The sequence below is a fragment of the Drosophila takahashii genome, chromosome 3L (genome assembly GCF_030179915.1).
Source record: "Drosophila takahashii strain IR98-3 E-12201 chromosome 3L, DtakHiC1v2, whole genome shotgun sequence".
Lineage (NCBI taxonomy): Eukaryota > Metazoa > Arthropoda > Insecta > Diptera > Drosophilidae > Drosophila > Drosophila takahashii.
This window is the reverse complement of record NC_091680.1, coordinates 15,978,851-16,003,987: the sequence shown is the minus strand read 5'-3', so window position 1 is coordinate 16,003,987 and position 25,137 is coordinate 15,978,851. Positions and strand designations below refer to the sequence as shown.

The window sequence follows — 25,137 nt, the reverse complement described above, 5'->3', positions numbered from 1 at the left end:
TGACAGAAAAAAACAAATTTTTTTGAGTTCGCTTAATTTTTAAAATGTTTTTTCTCTATTCTTGAATAAGTTCCTTTTGTCTGCGATTCCTCATAGTTTTTAAAGAATGAAAACCAATTATTGGAGTTCCAAAATAAAAATTTTTTTTTTAGTTTTTCTTGTATTAAGCTTGTGTATTTGCAGCATTGCGCTGTTGCCTTCGCAAACAATAATATGATGTTATAATATATAGGAAGTATGTGGTTATCACTGTGTAAAAGAGTATTACGATTAATATCATTGTTCCCCCGTGTTATTGCAGATCTTACCACAAATTAGTACTACAAAACTCCAGAACACAATACTGTACGTCAAACCATAATTTGAATATGTATTCGTCTTCAAGGCAGAGGATACCGAGGCATAAATAATCGCGTATATCAAGTAGACTGTCTCGATTATTAAGTAAATTAAAATAGCGACGAGAGCTCTATGCTAAATGAACAATCATTTAAGAGATATTTTTTTTAAATACCTTATTTCCTTGCACTTACCATTAGCACAGAGTAAGATAAACACAGAGAGGCAACTAAATGCAATAATCCCCACAGAAGCATTACCCAGTCATTCTCCTGCAATCCTGTAAAATATAATTAAATATTAGATATCTGGAAAATAATTATTTGCGCAATAATTCTTAATCGTTATTTACGGAAGTATTCAACCAGGTGTCCCGTACACAGAAAAAGGGTAAAAAATGATATGATTATGCAGCCGATTTGTAAGCTTATACAATAGCAAAACTTTTGCGCCTGCCACATTTCATTTATCGAATACTTAAAATTTAATTAATTTAATTTTTGATTTAAATTCCTGAGAAAATTACGAAAATTAAGGGGTATACAGTCCAATTAGCTAGTACTTATTAAATACAACTAGCAATTACTCTGCAAGATTTTCAGTTTCTCTCTGCTTCAGTTGTCGATAGTACGAATAGATTATGTACATAAAATATAATGTCAAAGCTAAAATAGAGCAGAAATAGTACCATTATTTAACTACTATGTACAATTATTTAAATTTATCTTACCCAGCCAAATTACCACGTATAGCCAATAGGTAATATTATGCCAGAGGCTCTCATTTATTATCAAATTTTCTGTGATTGCTGCTGAAATTATACTGAACAACACTAGATACACAGCCTGAATGGCTTGAATGGTAAGCGTTGTCCAAAACAGACAAAAGTATTGCTAAAAATATAAATTTGGTTAATTACTGGATATTATATTTTGTGATACTAACCGATATGATTGAAATTAGCAACATACAAGAGGCCAAGACAGACAATAAGTCTGGAATCAGTTGCAAGATAGTGTAGAGTACTTGATCTAAATTTAAGTAATACAAACCAAAAATTAAATCAATTAAATATAGAATACTTCATATTTTACCTGGGAATTTATATTCGGTTTCTCGGGAATAAGTTCCTGTCAAATTTTTAAAGTTAGTACACAAATAATATTAATAAATAACTCTAACAGAATTATAAAATATAAACTGACTAATGGTATTTATTTACTATTTAATAGATACATTATATAATCAATGTTCATGCCCGACAAAAATAACTCAAGTAATGCAATCATTATACAACCCGTTTGCAAAGATAAACAGAAACAACATTTATTGGCCGGATTCATAATTTAAGAGGATTTGACAGCAAATTCAAAATGTACTTAACAAAAAATTATTTTATTTTAGCTATGTTAAGAAATACTTACTTGCTTTATTTAAAAAGACTAATAAATTAATATATCAAAATTAAATAGTACAGGACAGTTAAAACCAAAATCCTTATTTATCATTTTGTAAAAAAATGATTTGCTGTGCACCACATGGCGTATACGTTATTTATTTACATGACGAAAGTTTTAGGCAAATATTGTCGGATGGCTTTCCCAGCTGTTGGTGCCAAACTCAAGCGAAATTGCCTCCATCTCATCTCATTTACCGCCATCTCCTCTTCAATGCGGGTATTAACTTTTTTGCATAATTTCAATTTAAGCAATTTGTATTATGGCCTCATTAGCATTAGCCTAGAATTTCCTGGCCGATGTGTGCTTGTGTGTGTCAGGCACGCGTGGAATCGTTTTCAGTTCTCATCAAGATGCTAATGAAATTATAAAGAAAATTGAGTCTGCCATATTAGCACAGCAAAAGCGTTATCCACACTTTCCGAACATGTGGTAAGAGGCGCAGATAATATTTTTGTTATATACTTTTTTTATTGCCTTAAAAATAAATTTTACTATTTGTCAATCGAGCATTAAATCAGGTTTTAAAATCCTTCTTATGACCTATCATTTGTCAACACATGGTGGTCTGAATTCATCTGGATGCTGCTTCACGTAATAATATGAATAGATTTTGATTATGCAAAATATATCTATGCCTGTAAGGTTAGACAATTATTCCCAGAAGTTTAGGATATTTATGTATGGAAATTACCCAGCGTCACCAAATTTACCAAGACATATATCGATGCAGCTAGAGCACTACTGAAGAACGGGTTGCGAACATTTACCAGGGCATTGAAGACGATGTAGTATGATATGATGTGAATGATAAACATTGCCATCCATATGAAAACGACCTTAATATATTTCTAAAAAGAGTGAAGAGTTCAATAGGCCTAGGCTTGGGGACTTTTGGCTCACCGTCATGACAGAAATCAGCAGGACAACTGCAGCTGCAATCATCAGAGCTATGTGAAACACATTGAACCATTTTGCCCATACATCAGTTTTGAACGCTGTCATTTTGGAAGCATAAATTTACTCAAATTCTTTTTCACTGTTGTTTCCAACTTACTTTCCCTGTATATAACTTCATCGACTGTGGTGCCCGCGTTGAGGAATCCGAAAAACAAGGTGTAGAATGAAATTATTATGCAGCCAGAAGTCAGAGAGAGACAGAAGCAAAATTTTCTTCTGATTAGCTTCCTTATAAATGGCATCAAAAAAACACAAATAAATTCCAAAAAATAGCCTCATACTTGACAAATAAGTCGTACCACTTTAAACTTGAAAGCTTCTTAAAATTTAAGCCTTCAATCTTTCACCCATCAGCTGGCGAAACTCAATCGTTGCATCTCCTCTAGTTTTAGGTCACTGCAGTCCATCTTTTTCAACAAAGTTTCAAACGACCTCGACCCTCCCCCAAAGAAACTTTAGCTTCACAGAAAGTTAGACAAAGTCCCTTGGCCTTTTTTGCACATCCTCCACTGAGTAAAGCCAAACGTCTGCCTTTTTTCTTGTGTTGCTCGTTTAATGCGTTAATTGAAAGCAGCAGCCGTCTAAAAAAGTATGCTTCCAATCGACTGGCAAATAAAGGATGATTTGTTGGGCTTGGGATCTAGATTAATTAAGAAAAGTTCTATCCTAGACTTAACTGAATGGGGTATTAAAAATTAATTAGTTTACTTAAAAGGGGCTGGGACATTTAAAAGTTTACCGATAAAGATCAATTCAATAGTAAATACCTAAGGTTAAATTACTACATTTTTAAAATTTATTTACAGTATAACCATTAAAAGTCATCTTACATTTAAAATATATGAGTTGCATTTAAAACACTTTCCAGAAAAACCCAGTTCATTAATTTCCCTAAAGACAACATTTCCTTGAAATAATGAAGCCAAATAAGACAATGTTGTGGCCTTGCTAATGAGGCTAATCAGATTAGTGTATTGTTTTCCCAGACTTCATTATCTTTGTGCACCATATGGTCGTTCCATTTTTGATTGATTGCAGCATCAATTTATTTGCCATTAATACCCCGATATCAAATTGGGTAAGCAACGTGTTGATGGCCCATTAAATGTCAGGAAGGAGAAGAACAGACAGAGAGTAAGTTGAAATAAAAAAAAGGCTATGTCACATATCATAAGCCGAGTTTCCTCCTCCTTCCTCGTCAATACACCGATCGATTTGAGGACCAATGCGAATCTCTTTCACCCACTACCACCAGCAGCCAGTGCTTCCAACAGCTCATCTATCATCATTGCCATGAGTCCTTCCTATCCGGGAATGCTTTTACTGTATCCTGCATCCTCAATGCCCTCGTTTGACACCCTAACACCCCAGCTGGCGTATTTATAGCATCTTAATTGAATTTCAATTTTCAATTTCGCTTTTAATTGAATTCAATGAAAAAGTGTCGATGAAACGGTATTCAGCTTGGTCCCATCCCCCGTTTCCCATTCCATCCCAATCATCCGATCCCTTGCAGTTGTTGTTGATGCTGTTTATTCAGCTGCCAGTTGAGCACCGCCTGGCTGGCTCTTGATGGCGCCGTCCAGGCCACAAAGCGTCCCCAGTGAGCCCATGTCACAGAGCACTGAAAGAAACCCCATCTTAAAAAAATCATTCAACCAAATAAAAAAGCATTTTCCAAAAAATTAAATGATGAAAATAATGATCAGTCTAATCGCTTTTACTTTAATTATGGAGCTTAATTAAAATCCATTATTATAAATTTTGTAAAAATTCTACAGAAAGCCTTTATTTATTTTCTTACTGTTCCGAAATGAAGCCAATATTAGACATTTTAATAAATTACATTTATTGAATACCCACTTTTGGCATTTTTTGGTATTATATTCCAATTTCCCAAGTTAATACAAACTAAACTTTCAAATATTTTTCAAAGATTCTTGTAGGAGTTTCAAAGTTTTTCCATAATTTTAAACAGCATTTGATTTTCTCTAAGTGCATACCTAAGTGTACTAAAACGACCCACAATTGGCCTGATGTGATTGCGCTCATATTTTGCACTCTGATTGGTTTGTGATTGACTGAAAAGTTGTAAATTGATTCGACTGTGAGTGAGTGGTGGGCCAATGCAAGATAAACAAACCAATTTCGGTGGTTAGTGGGTTAAGCAATAAAGCACCAAAAAGTTAAGCCCTCGCACTATGTGAGCAATTATAATTGGTGTCGGTTGTGTTTTGATGTTTTATGAGCTTCGCTTAAAAGTAAATAGGGGTATAAAATGAAATCACAGAATTCAGAGACATGGTAATAAATTCTTTTTTTTGTCCTAAAACCCACCATTGGCCCTTATATTCACATTAAAAATTCCAGAATAATGCAGACATGTGGGACACACATCATAATACCCGTGGCAAAAAAAATCTGTCACCACCGAAGCGAATCAGACAAATAGAAATTCAAATGAATGCAACTTGCATGCGAAATGAGAATTCCGGTGCACACACCTCTGAGAAATGGCACAGCAGCATCTGAATGGTGAATTTGTATCTGGATATCTGTATCTGACGATGAATCTGCATTTTGCTGCCAGTCTGAGTCTGGCTTATTATGCGGCCACCATTCCTCAGTGTCTCCTCTCGACCAAGCCATCTGTTTATGAGTTTGCATTCATCATCGTGCCGACATATGTGGGTACGAGTGTATCTGAGGCTCAGCCAATATGAGATTTATGCCATTCAACACAAGACGAAGTGTGTGAGTCCCCTTCTCCTGAATTTGCATTCTAGGTTTGAAGGTGACAGCAACAACAACCAAACGAGAATTTCGCGAAATTGGCCCCCAAAGATAAAGCCGAGCAAAAATAGCAACCGACAAAAAGATGTATGCAAATTACTTTGACAGTGAATACGCGCCTGGAGCAGTGTCAGCGTTTTATTGCTAAAATATGCACATTACGAATCCAGATTTGTGGGATCTGTCCTTTGATTGCCCTGCTCTCTGGGGCATCCCACTTTGCATAGCTGAAAGACATCGCCGTTTAGTAGGAAATTGATAGCGACTTGCCGCAAATTCAATATTCATGTCAGCAAGAGATTTTTCTTAATCGATTTGCAAGTTAAGTGCTTTTTATGGGATCAATGTGTTGACACCCAAACGATTTTTGCTGGAGAATAAGGCGATTTAAATACAAATAGTTAAGATATCAGGAGAAATTTTATTGTGGATCAATTTCTTATCTTACAAAATATTTATCACCTTTTGCTAAAAATAGGTTAACCTTTTGGCCCACACTCTTTTGTTTTTATGGAGAACCCAAAAAAGGACTTCACCCAATAGTTGGACATAACAAAAATTGAAAGCTTAAGCGTTTTGGGTCTTATAGCTGATTGGCTTGCGTGCCTGAAGAAACGAAACAAAAGGTAGCAAAAAGCTAAAGCACACACATGGCGAAGCAAGAGGAAAATACATAAGTTATAAGTTATTCAACTATAAGATACCCTTTAATTATTTAAATATTTAAAAATGTGTTTTCTTCCTTAAAGTACAAGAACTACAATTTTCTTTATATATCGAAGTGATTAATTTCCTTATATAAATGACTTCCTACCTATAAAGGAAAACAATATATCCAACATACCTATGATTACCCTCTAGAAAATGTGTCAACCCAAGCGAATGGGGCAAACGATGGCTAAAAGAGCTGGCTGCAAAATAAGTTATCGATGTCAACGGCAGACTGTTGACTTGACTGGCTACGGCTTTTGTCTTAGCCAACACATTATTTACGAGCATCGTGCCAGCGACACGCACGGAAAACCAAATAGGCAGCTGCGTTCTGCTTTCTCCGCCACAAGAAGAAGAACCAGGAGCACTAGGAGGACCCAGAATACGTGCCCCACGGGGTCGACTTCGTTGGCACGTCTATTACCTTAAGCGTCTGTTGCCAATTTGGCTTCCTTTTTCGCTTCCACCGCATGGCCAAAGTCTCCATTGACTGCACCTTGATTAATGCGCTCTTTTTTCCCCCTATTCCGGGCTCCATCCTTTCAGTTTCGCCATTAGTAAATGCGGTAGCCACGAGCATTTCCATTGTTTCCGCTTCCCTTGTCGTATTGTCACCAATTTGTTCAGATGCGACTTCTTTTCTTATGCCCGATGGACTATTATTTATCTCAGCTAGGTGTTGATGGCTCGTGTCGGAGGAGTTGATGTATCTGCTGCTTACGGTGATGGAAATGAGATAAAAGAATGTTTCCATCAGCAGGGAACATTGTTTTGGAATGAAGAGAAAAACAGGTCCTTTGAGTCAGAACACAAAAAAGATTCATTTTAATTAAGTGTGATAAAGGTCTTAAAGTTAACAAAACCAAACCCTATAATTTCACATTTTTAGGATTTTTATAATTTATTTTAAAAAGTTACTTTAGAAAATATTAATTTTCTATATATATTAAACGTCTTGTTCTCCCGCTCGCTAAAATCTTGTTAAGCTGGATTTATTTATTCAGCTGACAACATGTTTCACAAGTGGATAAAGACTGAAAACATTTGACCCCAATCACCGCATAAAAGCTCTTCTTAACATGCGCGAATGGTGGTTTCAGATTAATGTAAAAACCCCTCACATATATATTTTCGTATTGAATGGACTATAAAATCAGAGTGAATGCATACAAACCGGCAATCGAGTAGATCGCCTGACTAAGCCTCACACAAACTGGGGCTTCAACCGGGAATCCACTTCAAGGCTTCGCGCTTAAATCGCCAACTTTCAAATCCTTCGCAAGGACATGTGCCTGGTGCTGTGTGTTCTGTGCATCGTGTCTTGTGCCTCGGTGGCACAAGCCATCTGCTTGCCATGCGGCCCACGATTCAGCGCAAAAAGCTTGTAATTCCTGTCTCAGCCCGAAGGATGTAATTTACAATGTTGCAGCAGGTGGCGGTTGCAACTCGGAGCGGAGTGGCTCTGGCTCTTCGGTTGGCTGTCAGGCATGTGCGGCATTTGCAGCCTGCATTTTGTAGCATTTTATGTTGTCGACCTGGGCCGACGGGTCGTATGTGCAATATTTTCCGCATCTCCTTTTGCCACGGGCGAATGGTGTTGCATACTTCAGGCATTCTGAAAATTTCAATACATTTGCTAAAGAAATGAAAACTGGCAGGAGATAAAGGAGCCAGAGGTAAAATAAATGTTTCGGAAGAGATTTAAAGTTTAAGCAAAGCATTTGTGTGTGTCCGGATAACAGCATGCAATTCCAATTAATAGTTATGGAAAAACTGTCAAAACCGCAAAACGTAAATCACTTAAATGTGCAATTGAAAGCCATAAATTGTTTAATATTTAATTATGGCAGGAAAATCAAAAAAAGATAACGAGAAAACGCAGTCAGAATTTTAGATTACTCTTCAAACTGTTTAAATGATAAAATATTTAACTGACAGAACTTGGTGACATGATTTCGACAGATAAATAATAAAAGAACCTATGGACAAGTTTAGATTTAATTACTGAAACTTGATTTATGATTTTTCTACACTCACTTCAATTTTGCTCGCTGCGTAGTGGATTTTGTAGCCCCTGTGGTTATGGGATGCAGTTTCATGTGGGCCATTCTTACAGCAGCTTCACCACTAAGCCGGTTACCCAATAGCTTAACCCGAGGCATGGATTTAAGCCATCTTGTGCTGCTTCTCCGCAGGGCTGGTGCTCTGCATCTTTAATGCGATGGCAGCCCACATGAAAATTCGTTAGCAACGAACTCAATCTCCCTAATCGCCAGCCCCTCGTCTCAACGGCTTGCCAGGATGCCTTGACAATCTGTCCGCACATACTTAATCGCATGGTGGAGGAGGAGGAGCCGTTGCGGATCTCAGCGTTTCAGCTCCGGGATGAAATAAAATCTATGCCAAAAGCCTCGGCAATGTCGCCGTTGCTGTCGCTGTGTCGTGTCTTCGTCTAGGTTGTCTGCAACTGTTTCACTTTAGCCGCTTTATTTTTTATGAGCCAACGCGCATATACTTGCAGTAGGGTGATTCGGTTTGATTGGACGGAAAGCAGGAGATATGCCTTAGACGAAATTGCTGACTTTGTATACAAGTGCTCGCAATCCACTTGTAAAGTGTGCTGTTAAAGAAGGTATTCTTTCATCATTTATTCCCAAGCACACTTGAATTAAATTATATGATGGCATATTTTTGAGCACATTTTAAGGGATTTTTTAAAAATCTAGACTTTTAAGCAGCCTCTTTGGATATAATATAAATCCTTTTAATCTTATTTACCCACATAGTTTCTTTTGTTTTATAAAATCAATATTCTTAAAGGATAAATTAAGATAGTCGTACTTTAGTTTTCTATTTTTTTTCTCGAAAAACCGGTCCACCCTATTACACACACACAAGAGCATCTGTCACTCTGCACTGGTGTTTGTGCTGGCGCTTATGAAAACACAGACACACACGCTTACACTTTCAGGATCTCGGTTCGTGTCAAAAGAATTTCTGTTTGATTGCAGAGAATAAACAAGTGAAGGCAGCTCCATTCCCCATATAAAGTAACATGGTGCGAGTATGTGTCGCTGTCCTCTGGTGTTTGCTTCTCGTCTTATTTTGCTCCTGCCTGTGGCTTTTCCTGAATTTTTCACTCAGACCTTGTGCAGCAATCGGAGAATCCTTAGCTTAATGCGATGTCGACAAGGCGGTTAAATGCGGTTTCCATTTTTATAACCCGCCCAGCAATTGTAATATATATTTTATACCTTAACCCCTACTTATAAATAATAATGCACTTTAGGCATTTTTTTTTGCTTTTAAGGTTCATAATGCCTGCTTTATGGCTAACATTTCTTGTAACAAAAAATTATTGCAATAAATATAATGCCCAGAGCTAAAAATTCAGAATACGATTTTAAGCTTTCATGAAGGATAAAACAAGCTTATCTAAAGCCATAATGCCTTAACATCCTTTGCCTTTTAATAAAAATGCATTTCGAGAAAATTTATAGCTCTTTCCTTCTTTTATGGTTTATATCCCAAGAAAAATTAGCCACCCCTTTTGTGGATAAATGTTTACACATTTCATTGTGCGTTTAATTTGCGGGATTGTCCCTCATTAATTAAGCAGACATATTTTTGTGCACTAGACAAACCCACTTGACCTCACCACTCAGACTTGTCTTCATTTATGCTCATTAAGGACTCTCAGACTGGCCAGATATTGATTTATCGGATCGGCTTGTTGGGGCTGACCGAAGGAAAAAGGCCTGTGCGAAGGGGAAAAAATCAATTTAGCTGGCAGACAAAAAATGAAGTTATTAGAACGCATCTATAAATAGGGTAACCACAACAAAAACAGGCTAATCAGTTACATCCAAATATCCACTGGGCTTTTTGGCTTATCTGTCGTGTCTGCGACCATAAATAAATCAAACACTTTAAATGCCCCCAGTCAATTAGCGAGCTATAAATCTGAGCGTATCGATTTACAAATGGTATAAACAGGGAAAAATCAACAAGGGCGAAAGGCAAACGCAATATGCTAATTTCGATGTTCAGGGTAATTTAAGTGCGTGTACACCACTTTTATGGGTAACTGTGAGTGTTTGTCTGCTTGTTGATTTATGAATGCGGCGAGTGTGTGTGTGTTGATACTATTTTCCCTTAATTGCAGCTATGCAAATGTTTATTTGCCTGCCTCGATTTCTACTTTCTGGCAGCACTTAAAGCTCCTTTAAATCTCTACTTATAATCCCTTTAAAGTTTGACTTTTACTTCCACCCGTAAAATTATTTCTTTATTGATTAAGTTATTTCTGAATAACCTTCATTTACCCAAAGGTGATATTTGATTCCATTTGTATGCGTTCTCATACATCCAGATCCCTGACAGCTCAATTAAGTTGCTTTTCAAAGACAATTGTCTGTGAAATTGAATGGAGGTGGAGTGGAGTGAAAGTATACAATTTCTTTGCGTGAGCGCCAGTGAAATGTATGCCATTGTTAAATGTCAAATTTAAATGCCAGACAAGCGGCATTATTTCAGTGGGCGGTCAATTAATTCGCTTCGAGAAGTCGCCCATCACGTACGAATCCAAGAATCGCCAGGAGGCTGCTCTGAACTTTAGCTCAGCATAAACCAATTAAGATTACAGATTTATGCGAATCTTAACAAAGTTATGAAAACGCTGAGGGGTAAATTATGTTAATAAATTGGTTTTAATTAGGAGGTGGCTAGTGACTAATCTAAAAAATAAAATTAAGGTTTGAAAAATGAAAAAAAAAGTGGAACTTAAATTTAAAACCCTCAGTAAAGCACATCCTCTCAACATAGTTTAAAAGCTCCTCGTTCGCCCCATTTTCCTCTCAAGGATATGATTACCTAATGGATGCTAATACTCCCCACTTCTGTTCTCTCTTGCAGCTGAGGACATCCACCTAAACGATTTATATACCCGCTACCGCCAGAGGCTCCGCAAGTCGCTCTTCAGATCGGGCCTCCTAACTTCACTGCTGGCATGTGTTGTGTCCATAATAATTGGCATCGTTTACGACCAGGTGAGCACTTACCACACTTAGATGCGAGTGGTTAGCCGAGCTTCTACACAGAAAAATAATATTGTTTAGATTTTTATATTATAAGGTTCAGATTAAATATCAGAATATTAAAGAGAATATATAATTGGCTTCAGCATTAATTTTACATTTATTTTTGTTGAATTTGATATTTGAAATATTTAAGAAATAACATCAACATGTCTCAACAGTTTTTACTAAAAATTCAAGAGACTTTAAAACTGTTTTATTAATTCCTTAATTTAAATGTTATATATTTTTCAAAATTCTTGAAAAGGATTAAAAATATGATTTTCTTGCCTGATAATATCTAAATACCCTGGAATGTTTATTTATTTTATTTAAAATCTTTAATAATTTGACTCTTTTTTTTAGGTCAAAAACCTTAATAGTTAATAAAAATTAAAAATTTTATTTTAAAATGTTCCCAAACTATTATATTTCTCTCTGTTTATGTGTGGCATCCCCAGAGCCTGGTGCAAACCCTGCTGCTGGTGCTGGCGGCTCTAATCTCGGGATCCATTCTGACGGCTCTGCAGTTTCCGGCTGTGCTGAGCTCCCCGGCTGCCGCCTTGGCCTTCGCCATCGTCACCACCTTCTCGCTGGGCACGATTGCGGCCATCACCGGGGATGAGCTTGCCCCGCTGCCCATGTACGCCCTGTTCCTGGTAAGTCCGGTGGTGTCACTGCAATCCCACTCCTCCGGGGTATTATAATACTTGGGTGTCCGCGTCCATTGCAGTGCATCCACTCCATGCTGCCCATTTCGTGGCCCGTTTCCGTGGTGTTGGCCTTGTTCATGACCGCCATCCACATCGTTTACCGGATCGGCACAAGTCCCGACTACGCGCCCAATTTACCCATGGTAAGTCCCTCATTCATTTGCATTCTCCACATGGCCATAGAGCCATAAAGCCCCATTAATGCGGGCCACACACCAGCAGTTGGATTAGTTTTCATGCGATTGGCTATTACAATTGTGACGAGAGTGGGGATTACCGCGGATCACAATGCACAATTAATTTGAGTGCTCTCGGTTGCAATCTCTTTTGTCTTTTAAAAATAAAACGTATTATTTAAAGCAGTTCCTCTTATAAAATCATTTAAATTATTAAACGATTAATGTCTTCAAAATTTCTTCATTAAATTTAAAAGTTGTTGTCGTGTTCGTAAATTTTTGCAGACAAGTTAAAAGTTAAAGACTCATTTCATGGTTTTCAATTCTCCAGATGGATTGTTCGATTTAAAGCTCTTTTTCATAAACACACTTTAATATTCGCGAAATGGAAATAAAGAAAAATACATATTTACCCGCTCTTCATTTTTCGTTGGCAAAGACTTTAGAAAAGCGCAGATTAATTTAGTTGGAAAACAACAGTGAAAACCAAGCACAGAATTCATCTCTTAAATGCAGTTTTTCGCTTAACCCCGTTTTCTGCAACTGTTTGGTTTATTTTGCGCTGGCTGGGTAAGAAATAATTTGTTTCCCAGCTCGTTTCAATTCCCCCAACTCCCCTAATGGGTTGCGGTTATAGCCCCGGATCCCCCATTTCCTGCCAATCCGCAAACCCCACAGCTCCGTGATTTGTTAATTAGGTTGCATCGTGTTTTTTGCCGCGCTGCAAGGACACTGCGATGCGCTATGTGCCGGCTGGTAATTGCCATCCCGGGTTAGACATTCATTATTTATGGAACGTGCTTTGCCCGCTTTGCTTAACCCGCCACCCGCTTGTATTTCTTAGCTCTTTGGGGAGATTGTGATGCTGGCCAGTGCCTCCGTTTCCGGGCTCTACTACCGCATCATGTCGGACGCGGCGCACAATAGGACCGTGGATGGAACTCGGACGGGAATCGAGCAGCGCGTGAAGCTCGAGTGCGAGCGGGAGCAGCAGGAGCAGCTGCTGCTCAGCGTCATTCCCGCCTACATTGCCGCCGAGGTGGGTACACTAAAACAAAAAAGTTTAGTTACAAACAAAACTAAAAAAAAATTATAAAATATAAATATGCGATAAGTGGATTTAATCAATTTAAAAATCTTCGACAAAGAAGAAAATTAAAAAAAAAAATCGAAAAATACGAAAAACAAAAACAACTCAATTTAAAAGAAATTAAAAACATACAAACGATATAATAAGTTTTATCTGATAAACCTACTTAATTGCTAAAATAATATTTTTTGTTTCATTAAAATTAAATTCAACTTTTTTCTATATTTCCATATCCATTTTTTACAAAAATTGTTAAATAGAATAAAATATTTGCAGCTTTCAATTGCAAATAAGTAGTCCTATAATATTAATTGAAAATTTTCTTGAATATTTTTTTAGCACATATGTAGCTTTTATAGTTGAAGTGTAATCTGTAAGTGTAATAAAAATCCCCTTGATGGTTTCTTCCCTTTAGGTGAAGCGCAGCATCATGTTGAAAATGGCGGATGCCTGTCAGAGAGCCGGAGGACAGGCGTCCACCTCGGCCACTCGGTTCCACGAGCTCCACGTCCAGCGACACACCAATGTCACCATTCTCTTCGCTGATATCGTCAACTTCACGCCCCTGTCAAGTTCCCTGACGGCCAGCGATTTGGTCAAGACCCTGAACGATCTGTTTGGACGCTTCGATCAAATTGCTCAGGTAAAGTGCATTTTTTCATCAGAAATCTATAAGCTTCGAGTAAATATTATGAAATATTATGAGTATTTGTAAAGTCGGGGTACAAAAAAAAATTATTCATATGTGAACATTAACATGAACATGAAAAACATTCTGCAATAATAAACAGTACAGTCTAAGTAGTAATTAATTGCTTTATTCCCGCAGGAGAACCAATGCCTTCGCATCAAGATCCTGGGGGATTGTTATTACTGCGTGTCCGGCCTGCCCATTTCCCGGCCCCAACATGCAACCAATTGTGTCAACATGGGCCTGCAGATGATCGATGCCATCAGGTGAGTGGGTTTCGCGTTGGCCGTTGCTTTTGGCCCTTTGGCTTCAACTGGGCTTCGACTGCCATGCAGGCTTGGTTTGGGCCTTCAAACAGTCCTGTTGGTTGTGCAAACATTTGCATTGGACCCGTCATCGGGTGTACGACTTGTTTGTCTTTCGCTCCTGGCCAGCCTTTGACTTTTAGTCCGAGCTCCTTTGGCCAGGGCCATTTGACACCGTGATTGTTGATTTTGCGGCTAGCTGGAAATGAAAATCTTTGCTGCATTCACAGTTAACTGGGCCATAAAGCGTCCATTGTTTGGTTTGTTTCGGTCTTGGCTAAAGGTTTAATGCAACGAAGTATTGGCAATTCTTAGAACTTGATTTTAAAACTTAAAGAAATGTATTATTTTAATAATTATGTTAATTTTATAACTGTAAAATATTATATTAAAACTTTGCCATATTGTTATATTGCTTGAACCCCATATAAATGTAGGTACCTGTATTTTTTAAATATTTTTCGTACAGAATTTAAGTATTAACGTGAAAAAATGGAAATTAAACCCAGCAAAAATGTTAATTTAAATTACGAACTATCTCAAATTTTATTCCAATTAAAAGCGTGACAACGCATTGGATCTGTTTTTTGTAACTGTGACCGCGTGTTCGGCTTTAATTGCCGCCAGATATATTCTGATATTCCAGATGGAGTCACTCCCTTGTGCTCCCTGTTTTATGGAGGCCCATTAAAAACGTATTATGCAATAAAGGCACACGAACGAGATGAGAAACAGAAAAAGCCGAATGCCAAAGAGAAACATCATAAAATACAATAAACAATATCGACACAAAGCCCATTTTATTACACGCGAGAATTTATGCACAAGTGGCCTCAGGACAAAAAAGGAGCTTCTCATTTTGGCTTTTTGCTGGCCTTTTTCCGTGCTTTTTATTGGACTCTGTGCTTATTTCTATTGTTTATTTTTGCCGGCTGGCCTTCTTATTCCTTTATTCCGTAGCTTTTTCGGTGCCGTGGCCTTTTAATCTTTGCCCCGGCCAATGCCCCTCAAGTTGCCCCAGACACTCTGGCTTTGTTCCTGCCGCAAACTTGGTCAAAAAGATACTCGTCCTGTTGACTTTCGGGGAGCTTAACAAGCCGCCCGGGGAAAATGCCAAAAGTTTTCAGCACAAGAGGAAATATCATTTAATTATGAATTGCATTTCCTCTACCTCGAAAAGTCAAAATAATACGAAACTTTAACATGGCACCCGCGTTGCCCAAAAATGTATGCTACGAATTTCGATGCTAAGTCAGTTGACTTTATCTCTTTTAGTTTTGGGAAATATTTACATGAATTATGCAGTTCAATCAGAATTTGCCAACTTTTCGTTGTTTTCGGAAAACTTTGGCACTTGAAAATTCACAATCTCTAAATCCGTATCGAAAATCCAATTCCTTGTTTGCCTTGTTTGCGGCCATATCCATATCCTGCCAGCCAAAATGACCAGGAAGGGCAAAAGCAAATAAAACCCTGAAGGGCCCCCAAGTGATTTGGCCTTCGATGCGGCTCATTTGACCCCGACGGCATTCAGGCCAAAGAAAACGCTGGTTAACGTTAATAACTCAAGAACTTGTTGTTGGCAGTGGCTGCCCTTCGGTTTCTAGCCACTTTCTCTTGAACTAAACTTCCTGCAACAGCAATACTAGAAGAACACTCAGACAAAAGATCAATTCGAATACCACTTTTAATTGATTTTATAACTATTATTAATTTAGTACATTTTTTAATATTTTGCTTTTCATTTTATAGAATTTTATTGATTTTAAGAACACTTATAAGTTTACATTTTTTTTAAAGCTAAGTAAAATTTTAAAAATACTTATATGATATATATGATACGAAATATATGATACTTCCCCTACATTCAATACCGATATTTTTATTTTTTAAGTAAGTAAGTAGTGCTTTGTCCCCACTCGCTGGCCGGTTCCCGCCCATATCATACTCGTACATCAGGCTCGGAGTCGACCTGGTCTGCTTGTGTTTTATGGCCCATAAAATTGTTAATACGACGGCCCCAACTAGCCTGTAGTTGTGCACACATATCCTTAATAATACATCTGGAGCTTTGTGCGCCCGCCATTGTTTGCCCTTCGTTTATTCTTCGTTTTCCCCGGCAGACACGTGCGTGAGGCGACCGGTATAAACGTTGACATGCGAATTGGCATCCACACTGGCAACGTTCTCTGCGGCGTCCTTGGCCTCCGCAAGTGGCAATTTGATGTTTGGAGCGACGATGTTACTTTGGCCAACCACATGGAGAGCGGCGGTGTCGCCGGGTAAGTGTGTGCCTACACTGGGAAAAATTGTCCCATAAAAACTTTAATTTAAATAAAATCCTAAAACAATATTAAGACTTACTTTCATGTTAGAAAATTACTATTTTTCACATCTTTAAATCAAACCAAATTCAATTTTTCATATTTTGTTTTGTATTGTTTTTGAACATTTTTAAAAGTTTAAATTTACACTTCAGAATAAGGAAATATGTGAGCGAAATCTCTTGATAAAATTTGGTTTTTAAATTTAATGAATTCATTTTTTTGACAATTCAAGAAATAAATTCAAAATTAAAGTATACACATTTTCGTAATGAATATTGATTTAGAAATCAAATTAAAATAAAAGCCCGTATTCGTTAAATTTTTTAGCAGTGTATGCAAGTGTTTTCCCTTATTTCGCCATTATGCTTGTACGAATGACAACGATGACGAGCGAGGCGAACATAAATAAATAAACAAAACCCGCGGGTGGTGAAAACGGGGTTTGAGGAGGTGCCCCTAACGGTGGCACCACAAAGCGAGTCAAGCAGACGTAATGGCAATTTAAATAAGCCTCGGTGTAGAGCCAATTAAACGGGTTTCAGTTTAAGTCAGCATACCATTCGACTGCAAAGGTTGAGATGAGCTGCAGTGCAAGAAGGAACCCAAAGTACAAGAAGGAATTCGCCAATTAAAGAATTCCTACATATGCTAATACTAATTATACGCATTCCCAAGGTTTACTTTTAATTAAATTTTTGCTTTGCATTTGAAGTTGAAGAATTTCAATTGTGAAGCTGTATTGCTCACATTAATATTGAGAGCTGCTTTTGCTTCCTAAATTTCCATATTAATGTGGTAGTTTCATAAATTTGTGAAAAGATTAAGAGCAAAGAACCTTTCTTCAGCAGTCCCCATTTAAATCCTATTTATATCTATGCAACTTTATCTAGGCCACCTTTTTCGTAAAAATAAATTTAAAATGCTTTTCAGCTTTTTACGAGGAATTTCCGCTTGTTTGCTTTGCAAATACCAAAGTCTAAAACTCTGCCGCCGCCATCAACAGTTTAACTTGTATACTTTTACAAGCAAACACTTTTCTTTTGGTTTATTCATTTCGCGTACTTAAGCCACGCTCGAGTCTTTCAGATGAATGGTAGCTGAACATGTCGAAATGTTTTTCTTTTATCTTACCTGCGGTCACATACGAAGACTTCAATTATTTCGAATTGAATTGAAATGCTACAGTCAATGAGCCGGAAAACACTCAGACGCCTCTATTCGGGCTTCACGCACGAATTCCGCTTTCCGTAGCAAAAATATAAACAAAATTACACGGGATCTGGAATCTAGATAAATTGACAAAGACAGTAGAAGCCTAAATTATTTTGCATAAGCCTGGCGTGGGTACACTAAAGAAAATAATTTATCCTTAGGATAAGATTGAACATTTTAATATTAATAAATTTCATCTCTTGCTATGAAATATTAAAGAAATTTAAAATAAAAGTGTTTTCGTAAGTAAGTAATATAAAAAAAAAAATAATAATAAATTTTTTTGAAATAGTTAGGTTAGAGCACAAAAATACAAATATGAAAAAAAATAATTATTCAACCCATTAAAATTACCATAAATAAATGTTCTCTTCAAGATTATTTATTTCTGTGTAATTGTGTGGATGTGAAAACCTTTGAATATCACATAAATGTAGATTGCTCATACGCCCTGTATGTCAGCCCAAGGCATTCATCATCATTTCTCATGTGTGCCTCTCTCCTGCAGGCGCGTCCACATCACCAAACAAACTCTGGACTTCCTGGGCGACAAATTCGAGGTTGAGCAAGGAGAGGGTGGCAACCGGGATGCGTATCTGGCGGATCACAAGGTGGAATCGTATCTCATAGTGCCACCAAAACCGGCCTACACCTACAGCGTCCCGCGGGTGGTGGAGTGCATTGAGCAGAATGATCCCAGTCCCACAGAGGAGAAGGGGACCAAGGAGGCGGTGGTGGTGGATCACTCCAATGAGTCAGCCGATGTCACCGATAGCCTCATCCCGGTCACGGTTACGGATCCCCTTCCTCTGGCCGTCGATGAAAAGATGTCACCCACCTCGACGAACAGTCAGGAGGCTCCTCTACACGCTCCCCTCGCCTCCGCGGCCTCCATGTCCATCAAGGAGATGTCCGAGGAGGAGGACGAGGCTGACGAGGCCACCGCAGTCACCGAACCCCTGATGCTCAAGGATCAGGAGAGCAAAGAAGGCCAAGGCCAGGAAACGGCCAAACCCAATGGTGGCCATCGCGGAAGTGGTGATTCAGCCGCCTCCGAGTCGGCGGCCAAGTCCACTGCCCTTTCGCTGCCCGCCGAGGACCTGCTCAGCATGAGCGGATCGGAGAGCGGGATCTCAAACGGCGGAACCCCGGCTGCATCCTCGAATCCTGCTAGTGTCACGCCCACCGCAGCCGCCCCTGCCGGAGGAGCCTCCTCCGGCACCAACAGCCTCACTGTGGCCGAGGCCCCCGAGAGATCCAGGCGGAAGTTGTCCGTTCAAGGTGAGCTACATTTTTAACATGATTATTAAATACCTAAATATTTATATCAAATTTTAAATACATTTTTTTGACTTTTATTAATCATGAAATATAAATCCAAAATCGTAATCATTCCAAAAAAATAAAATATGGCAGGCAATTAATTTCCATTGCAATTGAAGTGTTTATGTTTAAAGTATTTGACTTAAAATATTTATATTTTATTTTTCTCGAATCAAATAGCCGCAAAATAAACCTGAAATGGATTTATTAAATTAATTTAATCGATTTTAAACTGAATACTTTGTAAGTTAAACATTTTACATATATAAGTTGAGAAAGCTCTTTAAAATAAATTCATAATTATTCCATTGTATGCCTGACCTTTCTTATAATTGCCATACTCTTTTTTAAATGGTAGCTCGCCTTTACAGAATCGCATTCATTCTCAAGCCATCAATCACTACCCGTAATGGGCATTAACACCTTGGTGTTGCCGCCGATAGCTCTTATTTATGTGACCACCTCCTTTTTTCTCTTTTTCTTCCCGCCAGGCCTGATGTCCTTCGCCGACAGACGCCGCTCCTCCGGAGCCTTTATCGAGGGACGAAAGCTGTCCATCCACAGCGGAGAAAGTTTCCGCAGTCATGCGGGTAAGTTGGCCACCAACCACCCACCCATCACCCACCTCCCCTCGTAAAACGCAACAGTTGAAAATCACTTTCACAAATGAGCTCAGGTTATGCATAATTTTATCGCTGGCAGGGCAACTTTTGCATCGTAAATTTATCGCAGGCTTGCATTTGTTTGCGGATTGGCCTTTGTGAAAACTTTATCCATGAACCATGGACCATGGACCGAGGACCAGGGCAATTAAGCTCCTTTGACAGCCACCTGGTCTGCCTTGGCCCTTTTAGTGGTATATATTTTGGATAGGATGGCGGGTGTGGGGTGTTTTCAGGCACTGCACGTGAAGCCACGAGGTTTTGTGTTGGTTTATGAGTTTTAATTTGCCAAGGACATCAAGTACGGCATGTGGCAAAGTCACTTTGATGGCATTTTTAATGCGAATGGGTGACTTTTAATGAGCTTGTCTGGCTAGCTCAACTGCAAAAACTCTGCAGCTTTTGAGGTGTAATAATCCCAGCGATTTGGGAGAGATTTTTCATTATTAATGGGATATTGCTGGACCGAAAAGTAGTCGTAAAAGCGTGGAAACATTTGGAATATCTGCTGCGTTCATATAAAAACTATCACAATGTTGAATGGCACTTAAACTGCTTCTCAAATTTACTTTGTGCGTTGTTTAATTTAACACCAGTTTTAGGACTAGTTTTTGCATTGATTGCAGGGTTTTTAGGAATAAATAGAACTGAATTGATTCATTTTAAATTAAAAATTTTAATCCACGAAGAAGTTAATAAATTACGGCGTTAGTCATATAAAAGTTTTGTATTATCATTTTGTTTATATTTCAGGTAATTTATACACTCATAAAAAAAAATCGAAGAATTTCCTTAAAATCTAGAAAATTCTTTCTTGAATTTTTGCCAAAGGCGACCTCACCTTTGTTTCAAGAAATGGTTTTTTTGAAAGGCACCATTAAAACAAGAAAAAATATTTCTTGTTTTAAGAAATTAAATTTCTTAAAACAAGAAAGGGTTTTTTAGAAAGCCACCATAAAAACAAGAAAAAATATTTCTTAAAACAAGAAAGGCGATTCTTGTTTCAAAGGTGGTTTGTTTCTTGTTTCAAGAAATTAAATTTCTTAAAACAAGAAAGCGTTTTTTAGAAAGGCACCTTTTAAACAAGAAAAATTCTTTCTTGTTTAAATTTCCTTTCAAGAAATTTTATTTCTTGATTTAAGAAATAATATTTCTTGAAAGGAAGTTTTATATTAACACTGAAACCCTAAAAATAAAATGTAACTTGGTTTTTTCTTTTGCATATTATATTTATTTACATTTAAAACATTTAACACTTAACATTTAAACATTTTTAAATAACACATTTTTGACTCAAGAAAACATTATTATTACCCAAGGTCTGTTGAACTTCATATGACCTAAGGTGATCCATTTTCTTCGCCCTTCCTCATCTATAAAAAAAGAGTTATTGGGATATCAATGATTTGTTTTTAGATAAACAACTTTTTTGAAATAATGTAATGTTAATAATAGCCAAAATACAAACACGTTGGACAGACGACCGAGAGAGAGGAGCAAGACAGGTAGAAAATGAAGGGTTGAAAATCGAATTTCAGAGAGAGAGAGGCACGGGAGAGACGCGTACATACATACATATATATTTACATACAGTCCTTTGCGCGAAGGGAGACCGAATGTAAGCAGGGCAGATCGTGTCAGTTTTAAGAAGGTGAAGAGAGAAACGTCGCGACGCGTAGGTCAAGCGAGCGAGAGAGAGGAGCAGAATATGAAAGGGTTGAAAATCGGGTTTCAGATCGGGTGAGCCGCGTACATGCATAGATATTTACATGCATACATAAGTATGTCAAACAAATACAACATATTTTTCTTACCTTAGAAGGTTTTAAAACAAAATTACAGCTTCGACAAACAAATTATTTGGCTGATGCAACTGCAGGTATTTTCACTCTGAAAAATAAATAAAATGCGAGTAATAAGATAAAGTTATTATAGAACTGTACAGTGTACACCCACAAATTTATGTACAAATGTATGTATGTACGTAGCTCTTAGCTAAAAAACAATTCACCTAAATTGGTATACGCTTGGTAAAGAGATTTGAAATGTATCCTTTAATTACATACACACAATTGTACGCCCGCTATACAAAAAATTATATACATATTTACATACCTTTGAATATTCGGAAAAAGGCTTCACCTCTTATCCGCTTGAAAATCACGTCCATCACTCACGAATTTTTTTCACAACTGACGCTCGGGGGATCAGAGAAGTCGGTAGCCGGGTAGTAGTCGGGCCGTGTAGGCCCTTCGTCCCACTTCGTTTTTCTTGTCGTTAACAGTCGGCAGCCGAAGGAAGTCAATGGCTACTTTCCTATATTCTAGGGTCATTTCATTCATATATTCAAAGGTGATTTTGTCCTTAAATACGTACAAAAATGTTTTGGCTGCGACGGCAAAACAAACATATGAGATTTTCATTTTTCTATTTTTAAGAAAAATTCTTTCTTGAATTTGTTCCATCAAGAAAGGTTTTCTGTATTCAAAGGACAATTTTCTAATAACAAGAAATTTTTTTTCTATTTTCAAAGGTAGGCCGATTCAATGGCGAGATTTCCAAAATTTAGAAATTAATTTTTATGAGTGTATAAATGTGATGTGAAACCATTATATTATATATGAAACTTACTTTAAAAAAAACGTGTTCATTGCACTAAACTTTAATTTCACGTTGAACCCTTTCAGGTCATGTCACACGCAATCGTCCCTCATCGAAGATGACCAAATATGTGGAGTGCTGGGGGGCCGATAGACCCTTTGCCAATATTGCCGAATCCAAGCTGGTGAAGAACATTGGACTGGCGGTGAGTTAAAAGCCAAATGGGGTGAAATGGGGTTTTTATGGCCACTGACTGTAGTATGGAGAATCAAATTTAAATGCCCAGGAAATATCAGCAAATTGGATAAGGCAAAGCACAGAATTTTCTAAGATTGCTCGGGCCGTAAACTGAATACAGTAGATATTTTTGATAAGGGATAGATACATTTAAATTTATTATTTATTTACTGTGATGCAACTTAAACTTTAAAGGTAAAAAACCTTTTTAAATAAATCTTTAACAAACTCGAAAAAAATTTACGTTTAAATATAGGTGGCCTATAGACTATATCTACTGTAAATAAATTGCAGCACCAGGAGCCAACTCTATTATCATGTGTCCTTCTCGTTTTTCCCCCTTTTTCCGTACGCAGAGCATCGCCATGATTGAATCAAATTTACTGCCGCCCGAGCGTAAATGTTTCAATTTTAATTTCTTCGGACCGCCCACGGAGCTAAAGCCGTTCACCATGTGGTACCGCAATACGCCCCGGGAGGGAATGTACCGCGCCCAGCCGGATACGCACTTCCGGTTCGACCTGATATGCGCCTTCGTCCTCTTCCTCTCGCTGGCCGTCGTCCAGCTGATTGTAATCGAATTGTAGGTGAGATCAACTCGCATTACGGAGCCCATCGACTCATCCTTGGTCTTTTGTGTCTTTCCTCGCAGGAACCTGGCCCTCCTTGGATCCCTCTTGGCCAGCTTTGTGTCGCTGGCCCTGTTCCTCTACCTGAGCAACATGTCCGTGCCGGATGTCCACGCGTCGGCCACGGATCGGAATGGTCCTGGCCAGGTGGTGGCCAGCAGTCGCTACCTGAGACTGGCCATGTTCGTCGTGGTCAACATCCTCATCTCGTCCTGTGCGGTGTTCAGTGTGGTAAGTCCATCTAAAGCTCCTTTAAACAACCAACGATATGGCGAATTTTGTATTGTTTTTTCCTTATAAAAATATTTAATTACAAATTTAATTGGTTTATACACTGACCTAAACTGTTTAGCCAATAGACGGCCAACATATTACTCATACGCACTGTTAGGAACTATAAACAAATTTTACGTGACTAAAACATGAACTATTGGATATTAAAAAGCCTAAATAATAGCTGTAATTATTACAAAAAAAACAATAATATTTGCATAGTAAAAATCAGTAAAAATCTGTATATTAAACAGAATAAAATTTTAGGTTTATTATTTTATATTTGCAATATACATTTTCATATAAATACTTTACTTATTATTATTTTTGTATTATTTTTTTACTGTTTTAGATCAACTTCACAGTACCTGATGGGATAAACAGTGAGCCACCACCATCTAATGTAAGCACCTTGGAGGGCAATTCTTCGATTGAGTTCTTAAACGCCACCCAGGAGGATATGCAGCCGTGGGAAATCGCCCGAGCCATACCCATTGCCCCCGTGTTTCTATATTGCTGTGCCATTAGTTTGGCGGCAATCTCAGCCTTTCTAAGATCTGGTTTTATCCTCAAGCTAATTGCCATGCTGGTGGCTCTAATCGCTCAGGTCACAGTTCTGGGATACAGTGATCTCTTCGAAAAGTACAACGAGACAAACATTATATATGGGTAAGGTTATCCTTCTTTTTATTATTATATTTATATTACATGGTATTTAATTCTTATATTCCAGCTTACCCCTGGAGATCAAGGGATTCCTGCTGCTTTTGGTTATCATTCTGGTGCTTCATACTCTGGATCGCCAGGGTGAATATGTGGCCCGCACCGATTTCCTGTGGAAAGCCAAATTGAAGGTCGAACAGGAGGAGGTGGAAACCATGCGTGGCATCAACAAGGTACGAATAACAATATTAAAATGCACAAAAGCAATTCGATGCTAATTGAAAATTTACGCTCGATTATAGATTCTGCTGGAGAACATCCTGCCGGCCCACGTGGCCACCCATTTCCTGCACCTGGAACGCTCCACGGAGCTCTACCACGAGAGCTACTCCTGCGTGGCCGTCATGTTCGCCTCCATTCCCAACTACAAGGAGTTCTACGACGAGACGGATGTCAACAAGCAGGGCCTGGAGTGCCTGCGCCTGTTGAACGAAATCATTTGTGATTTCGATAAGGTATGCGGATGTATTTTATTTAATCTTTAGTTTTATGATATGATATTTCTAAGGATTTTTTTTGTCTTCACCTACTTACTTTAAAAATTTATTTAAAATTTTGTAAGTTCCAAAAGGATAAAAATATCTCATTTACAATATCATTAGAATCATTCATTATCATATATTAAAAAAAATCTTAAGAAGTCTATTTAATTTATTTTTCAGCTTCTGCTAAAACCAAAGTTCAGTGGCATCGAGAAGATTAAAACTATAGCCAGCACTTACATGTGTGCTTCGGGTTTAAGACCCGGCAAAGAAGACGGCGCTACGGTAAGTCGAATTTACAAAAAAAACTTAAAGGCCCCTTTTCTTTAATGTTTGTGTCTATCTTGTCTTACTTGCA

The 25,137-nt window shown here is 37.9% G+C and overlaps 3 protein-coding genes and 1 long non-coding RNA gene across 10 annotated transcripts in view; 1 reads left to right on the top strand and 3 right to left on the bottom strand.

The window, feature by feature from the left end:
* Ac76E (adenylate cyclase type 2 Ac76E) overlaps positions 1 to 25,137 on the top strand; it is a 44,504-nt gene that overhangs the window by 14,905 nt on the left and 4,462 nt on the right. For both annotated transcript variants that reach the window (XM_070215699.1, XM_017146679.3), the window contains exons 3-18: positions 11,175 to 11,308; positions 11,797 to 11,994; positions 12,069 to 12,191; positions 13,069 to 13,263; positions 13,730 to 13,957; positions 14,144 to 14,271; positions 16,434 to 16,592; positions 18,358 to 19,130; positions 19,664 to 19,762; positions 22,522 to 22,640; positions 23,029 to 23,255; positions 23,325 to 23,532; positions 23,927 to 24,243; positions 24,308 to 24,470; positions 24,540 to 24,752; positions 24,960 to 25,064. In XM_070215699.1, coding sequence (XP_070071800.1) covers positions 11,175 to 11,308; positions 11,797 to 11,994; positions 12,069 to 12,191; positions 13,069 to 13,263; positions 13,730 to 13,957; positions 14,144 to 14,271; positions 16,434 to 16,592; positions 18,358 to 19,130; positions 19,664 to 19,762; positions 22,522 to 22,640; positions 23,029 to 23,255; positions 23,325 to 23,532; positions 23,927 to 24,243; positions 24,308 to 24,470; positions 24,540 to 24,752; positions 24,960 to 25,064 — 3,389 coding nt within the window. The remainder of the gene's footprint in view (positions 1 to 11,174; positions 11,309 to 11,796; positions 11,995 to 12,068; positions 12,192 to 13,068; positions 13,264 to 13,729; positions 13,958 to 14,143; positions 14,272 to 16,433; positions 16,593 to 18,357; positions 19,131 to 19,663; positions 19,763 to 22,521; positions 22,641 to 23,028; positions 23,256 to 23,324; positions 23,533 to 23,926; positions 24,244 to 24,307; positions 24,471 to 24,539; positions 24,753 to 24,959; positions 25,065 to 25,137) is intronic.
* LOC108060807 (potassium channel subfamily K member 10) lies at positions 25 to 1,700 on the bottom strand. 5 transcript variants are annotated; one of them, XM_070215704.1, is made up of 7 exons: positions 1,562 to 1,700; positions 1,434 to 1,469; positions 1,285 to 1,370; positions 1,070 to 1,232; positions 926 to 1,004; positions 534 to 619; positions 329 to 469 (listed from the first exon to the last, which is right to left on the bottom strand). In XM_070215704.1, the coding sequence occupies exons 1-6, from the start codon at positions 1,680 to 1,682 to the stop codon at positions 604 to 606; spliced, it is 501 nt and encodes a 166-aa protein (XP_070071805.1). In that variant the 5' UTR covers positions 1,683 to 1,700; the 3' UTR covers positions 329 to 469; positions 534 to 603. The 5 variants fall into 5 exon arrangements, with proteins under 5 accessions (XP_070071808.1, XP_070071805.1, XP_017002182.3 ...); XM_017146693.3 differs by having other exon boundaries at positions 336 to 474; XM_070215705.1 differs by having other exon boundaries at positions 336 to 474; positions 1,545 to 1,688.
* On the bottom strand, positions 1,920 to 3,055 carry LOC108060806 (uncharacterized). Of its 2 annotated transcripts, none has more exons than XM_017146691.3 (4): positions 2,854 to 3,055; positions 2,700 to 2,794; positions 2,491 to 2,635; positions 1,920 to 2,434 (listed from the first exon to the last, which is right to left on the bottom strand). In XM_017146691.3, exons 1-4 carry the CDS (start codon positions 2,996 to 2,998, stop codon positions 2,343 to 2,345), a joined length of 477 nt encoding a protein of 158 aa, XP_017002180.2. In that variant the 5' UTR covers positions 2,999 to 3,055; the 3' UTR covers positions 1,920 to 2,342. The 2 variants fall into 2 exon arrangements, with proteins under 2 accessions (XP_017002180.2, XP_017002178.2); XM_017146689.3 differs by having other exon boundaries at positions 1,927 to 2,434; positions 2,491 to 2,647.
* Positions 20,918 to 22,038, bottom strand: LOC138913147 (uncharacterized). The gene is made up of 3 exons (XR_011418771.1): positions 21,950 to 22,038; positions 21,649 to 21,724; positions 20,918 to 21,207 (listed from the first exon to the last, which is right to left on the bottom strand). It is a non-coding gene; the product is annotated as an uncharacterized lncRNA (long non-coding RNA).